Genomic DNA, 9,588 nt, shown 5'->3' with positions numbered 1-9,588 from the left:
GATCCTCTCGCTCCCAAGTGAATTTAGGTCCCCGTTTTGCATTCCAGCAAACCTTCACTATCAGGATACGGCTTTGTTTGGTTTTCTTAACTTCCCTGTCTAGTATCTTTATGTATTCTTCCACAAAATTGAGGCTCTCGTTTAACTCGATTCCCCCGAGTGGAATCACAAGAGTCTCGTCGGATAGACACTTTTTCAAGTTCGAAACGTGGAAGGTAAGATGAATGTTACTTAGTTCTTGGGGTAATCGAAGTTTTTAAGCTACAGGACCGATTCGGGCAAGAATCTCAAATGGTCCTATGTACCTTGGATTCAGTTTGTCACGCTTTCCAAAGCGTATCATGCCCTTCCAGGGTGAGACCTTTAACAAAACACAGTCACCAACCTGAAATTCCAAGGGTTTTCTCCTTTTGTCACCGTAGCTTTTCAGTCTATCTCTGGAAGCTTTAAGTCGCTCCCGAATTTGTACGATCTTCTCAGTAGTTTCTTGAATAATTTCTGGACCAGTGAGAGCACTGTCAGGAGTTTGACCTCTAGCTACCTGCATGTCACCCACTTCAGCCCAGCACTGAGGGGATCTGCACTTGCGACCATAAAGGGCTTCGAATGGAGCAACCTTTATGCTAGTGTGATAACTGTTGTTATAAGAGAACTCAACAAGGGGTAAATTAATATCACATGCCTTTCCAAAGTCTATCGCGCAAGCTCGTAACATATCTTCTAATGTTTGAATCGTCCTCTCACTTTGTCCATCGGTTTGTGGATGGTAGGTTGTACTCATGTCCAACCTAATTCCCAGAGAGTTTTGTAAATACTGCCAAAAACGAGATGTGAATCTACTATCTTGGTCCGAAATAATAGATATTGGCACACCATGCAGTCTAACAATCTCCTTGAGGTATGTTCTTGTTAGCTTCTCCATCTTGTCGGTCTCTTTGATTGGTAAAAAGTGTTCAGATTTGGTTAATCTATCGATGATTACCCAAATAGTATCATAACCACTCTATGTCTTAGGTAACTTGGTTCTGAAATCCATTGTAATCCGCTCCCACTTCCATTCGGGGATTTCAGGTTGTTGTAATAAACCTGAAGGTTTCTGGTACACTACCTTAACTTTGGCGCAAGTAAGGCACTTTCCCACAAAGGTAGCGATTTCGGCCTTCATGTTAGGCCACCAGTATAGTTTCTTAAGGTCTAGATATGTCTTGTCTGAACCTGGGTGGATGGAATATCGGGTTTTTTGTGCTTCATTCATAACCACATCTCTATAACCACCGAACTTTGGTGTCCAGATCCGGTTCATGAAATAATAGACTCCATCATCCCTGAATTTGAAGTTCTTATCCATTCCTCTAAGGGTTTCACCTGCCATGTTTTCTGGTTTCAAGGCCTCAAGTTGAGCTTCCTTGATCTGCGTGGATAGATGTGAATGGATTGTCATGGTCAACGACTTTACCTGGCGTCCCGAGTATTCTTTTCTACTAAGGGCGTCAGCTACTACGTTCGCTTTACCAGGGTGATAAAGAATTTCACATTCATGGTCGTTAAGTAGCTCCACCCATCGTCGTTGTCTCATGTTCAACTCTTTCTGATCGAAGATGTGCTGGAGACTTTTATGGTCCATGAATATTATGCATTTCGTGCCATATAAGTAATGTCTCCAGATCTTCAGAGCAAACACCACTGCTCATAGTTCAAGGTCATGTGTTATATAGTTGACTTCATGTGTCTTTAGTTGTCTTGAGGCATAGGATATAACCTTTCCTCTTTGCCTAAGAACACATCGAAGCCCTTGATTAGAAGCATCACAGTACACTACGAAATCCTATGTCCCTTTAGGGAGAGACAGGATTGGTGCACTACACAAAGCTCGCTTCAGCGTTTGAAACGATGTTTCTGGCTTTTCTCCCCAGCTAAATGTTTCACCCTTTTGGGTCAGGATAGTAAGAGGCTTATCTATTCGAGTGAAATTTTGAATGAATTTGCGATAATAGCCAGCAAGACCTAAGAATTGACGGATTTCTGTAGGTGTTTTGGGTGCTGACCAGTTTTCAATTCCCTTTATTTTGGAAGGGTCGACGTGTATTCCTTCTAAACTAACCACGTGACCTAGGAAATCTACCTTCCTGATCCATTTCACACTTTGAAAACTTCGCATAGAGCTTCTCTGGTCTAAGAGTTTATAATATTTGACGAAGATGTTAGCCATGTTCCTCTTTGATTTTTGAGTAGATAAGGATGTCGTCATTGAAGACTATAACAAATTTGTCCAGCAATGGATGACACACTCTGTTCATTAGGTCCATGAACACTGCTGGTGCATTCGTCAATCCGAATGGCATCACTATAAACTCGTAATGACCATAACGAGTTTTGAACGCAGTTTTGGGAACGTCTTCCTCCAAAATTCGTAACTACTGATACCCGGATCTTAAGTCTATCTTCGAGAAGTAGTTCGCACCTTGAAGTTGGTCGAACAGATCGTCAATGCGAGACAGAGGGTATCGATTTTTGATGGTAAGTTTATTAAGCTCGTGGTAGTCTATACACATGCGGAATGATCCATCCTTCTTCTTTACGAACCAAATCGGTGCTCCTCAGGGTGAGAAGCTTGGTCTTATGAAACCTTTGCTTAGGAGTTCGTTAAGCTAGCTGGATAATTCCTGCATCTTAGAAGGTGCATGACGATAGGGGGATTTGGCTACAGGGGTAGCTCCAGGGATTAAGTCGATTCGGAATTCGACTTGTCGTTCGGGAGGCACCCCTGGAAGATCATCGGGTAATACATCGGGAAAGTTGCAGACCTCTGGAATGCTCGCAATGTCTTTCACTTCTTGCTTTTTGTCTACCACGTGAGCTAAGAATGCACAGTACTCCTTGCGAAGGTATTTTTGTGCCTTGATGCAAGAAATGATATGAAGGTTCGTTCCGGGTTTGTCGTCGTAAATAATAAGAGTTTCATTACTTGGCAAGTTCAAGCAAATAGCTCTTTCATAACACAAGATGTCGGCATGGTTGGGGCACAACCAATCCATACCTATTATGACGTTAAAACTTTTGATAGAGATCGGTATAAGTTTTATTGGGAAAGACAAGTCATTTAAGGTAAGGGTACATCTTATGTATATATCATTGGTGGATTCGGATTTTCCGTAAGCCATTTCTACTGTAAAAGTTTCATTTAGTGGTTGGGAGTTTTGATTTAGTAGATGTTTAAAATTATGGCTCACGAAGCTCTTCTCAGCACCGCAATCAAAAAGAATACATGCATAAGTATTGTTGAGAAGGAACATACTCGTGACCACTACAGGGTCTGCCACTATTTGTTGCTTCCTTGAAGGTTCCAGAGGAGATTTTCCCTTCCTTTTGTTGTAGCCCTTCTTCTTGCTATTGTTGTTGTTCTACTTAGGTTGTTCTGGAGCAATAACCATAGAGTTTTGACGATTTTCGTGGTCAATAAGTGACTGTGCCAGTTCCTTGGCACTATCAAAGGTAACAGGCCTAGATGCAATGACACTTGCCAATATCTGGGGCGACGGTCCCCAAATATACCTTTCAATCTTTTTGCTCTCTAGAGCAACCATTTTTGGACACAGAATCGCCAAGTCACAGAACCGATTTATGTAAGTTGTTATGTCTACACCGGCCATGGTAAGACCCCAGAGTTCTTGCTCCAGTTTCTGAATTTACCCTCGCGGACAGTATTCCCGCATCAACATGGTTTTTAGGTTCTCCCAGCTTATAGTATTAGCCACTATCAAAGTCAGTGACTTAACATGGCCATTCCACCATGTTAGGTCCCTATCTGAAAAAGTACAAGCAACAAATTTAACTTTACTACCCTTTGGACAGGAGCAAATTTGAAAGATTGCTTCTGTCTTCTCAATCCACTGCCTTAAAGCCATCACTCCTCCAGTTTCATTAAAGGTCCTGGGTTTGGCATTCGAGAAGTCTTTATAAGTGCACTCTCACGAGTGCTCATGACCCTCAATATGGTTAGAAGGATGTGCACCAGCTCCCGACCCACTAGCACCAGGAGTATTGATATTAGACATGGCAGCCGCTATAACTGTTGTGACTGTTGCTTGAAACATAGCAACATCGAATTGAGGAGGTGGTGGTTGAGGTGGCATTGGTACTTCATTTTCATTGTTACGTCTTGGATTTCTACGCGGAGACATCTTTTTCTATAAAAGTCAATAGATAAAAAGATAGTGGGATATCAAGAATGAATATGAATTTGATATCTCTGAACTTAAACACTTAATTCAACAAAAATCTTCTAAAGAATTGGAAATAGATGTCCACTTCAAGTACAACTTGCAACAGGATAATATACAATGATTGAACACATGTAAATACTTATACTATTAAATACAATGGTTGTTTGTACTTTGATTATTATGATGCATGTGTTGTGATACTACAAATGAAGTCCTCCACCCTCGGACGTTTCCGCCGTCTGGTTTGGGGGTGTGACACATTCAATTATGATTGTTATTAAAAATATGAAAACTACTTCCTCTAACCAGAACAGTTAGATAAGTAGTGTATTTGATAATGTCGTTAACGTTACATAAGATAATGTTTTATATTTGTATTGCAAATTATGAAGATGAGGGCCGATGAGATATGTAACTCTTCTCATTTTTGAAGTAATCTGATGACATCTGTAAGTCTTCTCATTTTTTAAATAATGGAGAACAACCTTTTTGGAAAGAGAATGCAAAGTTTGTATTAAAAGGGTAATATGAAAGATTAAACCTTACTTTTGTTGGCATAAAGATCAAGTCAATGATACCATGTAACTATATTTAAAAAACAAGTTGAAAAGATAGACGACGGATAATTTAGAAATGACCATTTTTGTAATAGATTGTTGCCATAAGGGCCATTTATGTAACATATTTATTCTACTAAAATATTATAGGGAAAGGGTATGATGTAATTACAAAATAATACAGGATAATGAAGTTCATCCACAATATTAATAGCAACAAATTGAAAAGTAAATATTATTTGATATCAAACAAATTTATAGATACAAAAAAAGATTACAACAATTGTTTGAATATGTTCGTCTGAAGATGACATAGTTTTTAGTGAATATTTATAAATTAGTGTTTATAAAGATAATTTGTTGAATGTAGCATTGTAAGGCACAAAATTGATACAACAAAGTACTACAATAAGTATATATATGTTTTGAAAAGATCAAATAGTTTTACTGCTTTGGGCATATGTTCCTTCATCCGTTTCGCCATGGTTTTTGTATTTCATTCGTTTGGGGCGTGGTGTTTTTTGTGTAGTTTCTGTGAAATGGATAGATGTTGATTATGTGTTGGCTATAAATAAATTGTTATATGTTATTCATACATGTATGTTCTAATTGGAGTCGTTTTCCGATTTCACATGATTTAGTACGGGTGAAGGACTCCGTAGTTGTTGTGGTTTGCTGATCCATTGTTGTCGAAGGTGTATGTGGTGTTTTTCGAGGTGATGTGATTTTTGGTTGTGGACCTTTTATATCATTGTTGTGGTGATTGTGAAACGGATATTTTTAGTCGATGGAAGCTTTGTGCATTGTACAAAAACATTCTTTGTCAACCCTTTACAACGTTGTAGTGGATCTGGTAAAGTTTTTCCATCTTGATTGGGAAAGAGGTCCATGATTTCTTGTGCAGTAACATTTACTAGACTACGGGCTGTTTCGTCAGACATGAAAATTGTTGTTTTATCTGTATTGTCTGTGAGTACTGCTGAGATTTTATACATGTGGAAAGAGAAGTGATGTTGTTTATGTTTTTATAGATTATACTAGTTTCATATAGGAGAGGGAGTAGTTACAAAAGTTTTAGTTCATTTATGGGCCCATGGGAAACACAAAACTATCCATCACCTTTTTTGTGTGTTGATTTACCACATGTGGAACATGTAACGTGGTACCAAACATCTTTGAATGTGAAATCAGATATTATGGTCTTCAAAACATATACTTTTTCCTTGAACATTTAGCGATGTATATTAGTGACTATTGGTATGAAATTGTAGTATTTTACAAAAGATAATTTTTTACCATTATATGAGAGTATTCAGAGGTTTTTAAATGTTGTAAGGTAGTATTTATCACAGCTGGTGTTTTTTTTGATTGAAATTGGGTACCAAATATGTAATTATGGAAAACATTGTTAGTGAATGTATGTAGTGATTTTTTTGGTTGCTTTTAGTTGGAAAACTACGGTTAAGATTGGTAGTACAAGTATAGCATACCTTGCAATGAGTGTGTGCGTTTCTGGTATTTTGGGATTGACGTGCATGTATGTTGCACTCCTACTTGTTAATGTTGATCTTCCTGTGTTGTTAACATGGTTATTAAGTATAGTATGAAGTGATCATATAATGAAGGTCTTGTTTTATTATTTATTATTGTACATAGTGGACTTCACATTGTTGAAAGCTAGTACAACCGTGTTAGAGCTTGATGTAAAGGCGTTTCGATTGAATTTGTCTGGCGAATCTATGCATTCCTTCCATAAGAGTATGCTAATCTCCTCCGCACTTGAACAATATTATCATCAATAATTATTAGTTGAGTATAGTAGGTTATATGTGTTGTATATGAAGAGTTATTACTTACTTTTCATCTGTTAAGGTGATTACCGCGAAAGGTTCCTTGTTTTTTTCGCGATCTTTCATGTTGATGAGTACGCCTATGAAATTTGAATGTAATAGTAAGTGTAATATGTAATGATGTTTGCATTGATGTTGTAAATATACCTAGATGCTCCAAGTTTTTGTCTGCTATTATTTAAAGGTGTGATCTTGGACGGAAGTGGAACCATGTTACTGGACGTGCATTGCGGTTTGAAATTTCCTCAATTGTTGATGCTTCACCAATATTCATGTGCACTGGGTGATTTAAGACCTTTTGATATTTTTATGGCTCAGTGCATGTATAGTCCTTGATACGATAACATCGAGAGACTAATAATGAAGTTTCAATGCATCCTTGATTTTTCTTATGTGCAAGTAGTTGAATTACATCTCCCTGCTCAAGTAAATGTGTTAGGGTGTTTTTATAATGAATATTTTTTTACGAAAGAGTGTTTATATATATATATATATATATATATATATATATATATATATATATATATCAATCCTTACATGCTCATCAATGACCATAAACCATGTCTCGTCTCTTCTGAATTGTAATGTCCATTTTCGCAAGACATGGATTTCAAGTGAATTTCCCGGTGAACCAAAGTGGAGGTTTGATATTTTATCCATTGCTGAGGACATTCTCTGTAAATAAAAAAAACATTTGTTAATGTTTACATATTAGCTTAAAAGAATGAATCAAAATAGTTATAAAACATGAAGTTAATTATATCATTTATCTTAGGTATTAGATGTATGTACTAACTATAATCAAAAACATGTTGAAGAGATGATATTTGGATGATAGCATTTATCTAAACTATTAGATGCTTTGAAAACATAAATGTGTTGTTATAACCTCTATCATATTAACCGTTACTAAAAAATCCTTGAAGACAACATTTATGGTACAGTTTAATGGTAATGCATCTTCTTGTTGAAGCAGAATTTTTATCGAATCTGGTGAGGTAGCTCTTGACAAAGCGACATATAGTTTCCCATGACAGAGTTTGCGAGGTATAAACCTACCTTCTCAAGATATTGGCCTTGACTTTTGTTTATAGTCATCGCTAACACACTTTAAGAGGAAACTATTTTCTGGTAAATATGAATGGTAGGTTAGAGCTATTATGAACAAATTTTATTCTTGGAATGTACACCCTTTTCCCAATAATTGTTCCTGTTATTATGAAATATTCAATAATAGATGGTAATAATTGTGTAACAATCAAACGTGTTCCATTACAAAGACCTTCTCTTTGATTGATATTCCTTATTAACATTACAGGGGTATTAACTTTCACTAATAATGTATGTGAAGGGGTACCAGAAAAGTGAAGAGTGTTTAAATACTCTTGGGATATAAGGCATCTAATTCTAAGTTATCATGGGTTTGTGATTTAATGGAATCACAACTGTTGTACACCACCCCTTGACCACCGGTTTTTGATAGTATCAAAGCATTGACTTGATCAACAGTTTCATTTTTTGGACGAATAATGGCTCTAACAGATAAATCCTGAGGTGATGGATTGGAAATTATATCTTTTCCATATACAAAATGTATTAGTGATTCTAATGCTTTGTCTCTTGATTGGATAAGGAAACGCTGAGGGATTTGTATAATGTTTGTGCTTTCCGGATCATTCCTTTCTGGTGTTTCGATATTTCCATTTCCAATATCGAGCAGCCATGAGGCAAACTATGATATTCAATTAACATCCATGGTAGAATTTTCTTGTTGGGATAAACACATATTGTAATGTAATTTGAATACCGTAAAGTGTGGCCATAGATATGAATTAGGTAGTGTTTAGGACAATTATTTGTGATTTTCTACTTTTAGGTTGAACAGGAAGCGTTTGTCGAAAGCCACCTCCTAGGAGTATTAACATCCCACCAAAAAGATGGTTATCATTTTCAAGGACATCTTTTAGTGATTTATCAAGAAACTCGAAGCAGCGGCGATCACTCATTGGAGCTTCATCCCATATGATCATCGAAGTTCTCTTCAGGAGCTCTGCTAGCTGTGTTTTTTTTTAATATTACAAGAGGACTTGTTTATAAATTCAATTGGAATAACAAATCTAGAATGAGCAGTATGACCTGAAGGCAACAAAAGCGATGCAATGCCTGAGGCTGCAATAGCCAATACAATCTTTCCCCTTGATCTAAAATATGAAAATATAGTTGTCCATAAAAATGTTTTTCCTGTACTGCCAGAGCCGTATACGAATAATAGTAGTTGCTTTTTGTTTTGTTCTGCATCAACAACACTATCATAAATTGTAAGTTGATCTGGATTTAATTGTGATACCATGGTTGCATTATGAGAAATCAAGAGTTGTGTATCGTAATTAGTCTCTTCAAGAAGAAGACGATTTCTGAGAATGGAAAGGAGAGATGGAGATGGCATAGGCAATCCAAAATCAGTAAGTGATTTTGAAGGCGTTGAAGCTAGTAGTGTTTTTTGGATTTCGAGAAGTGTTTATTGTTCTAGTGTTTCAACACGTAGAATAACATCGGGAACTGTACAACTGGAAGTGAATGTGTGGGCAATGTCATTGCCTATTTTAGTTTTTGCGACTTCCCATAACAAAAAATGGTTCCCTACTTCACAAAAAAGAAGTAGATGACAGAAGAGAGAACGAAGTTCTGATGAGGTTGCCCATGAGGATGATTCTTCAAATGCTTTTAGCCATTCCTTATCATCACCAGTTAACCCTAACGCTTCACATGCATCTAGAAAAGTTGAGTATGTTCTTTCATGAACAGTCCTAATGTCACGAAAGGATTTGCATCCTTTTTTATGGCACATTAAAATTCGTAGATAGAATAACTCCCCTGCTGTTGGATGTACATTTGCAAGTGTGCAAATGGTAGTATTTGTTGTGATAGTCCTATGAATCCATCTCTTTACAGTGGTGT

At 36.9% G+C, this 9,588-nt stretch overlaps 1 protein-coding gene across 1 annotated transcript; it reads right to left on the bottom strand.

The window, feature by feature from the left end:
- Positions 1-8,005: 8,005 nt before the first annotated feature.
- LOC145053735 (uncharacterized) lies at positions 8,006-8,980 on the bottom strand. Its single transcript, XM_079001830.1, has 3 exons — positions 8,744-8,980; positions 8,481-8,687; positions 8,006-8,362 (listed from the first exon to the last, which is right to left on the bottom strand). Exons 1-3 carry the CDS (start codon positions 8,978-8,980, stop codon positions 8,006-8,008), a joined length of 801 nt encoding a protein of 266 aa, XP_078857956.1.
- Between the last annotated feature and the right edge of the window lie 608 nt (positions 8,981-9,588).

Source organism: Lactuca serriola, chromosome 1 (assembly GCF_051521515.1).
Source record: "Lactuca serriola cultivar US96UC23 chromosome 1, Lser_US96UC23_V15, whole genome shotgun sequence".
In the NCBI taxonomy this organism is placed as follows: domain Eukaryota; kingdom Viridiplantae; phylum Streptophyta; class Magnoliopsida; order Asterales; family Asteraceae; genus Lactuca; species Lactuca serriola.
This window is presented reverse-complemented; position numbering and strand designations above follow the sequence as displayed.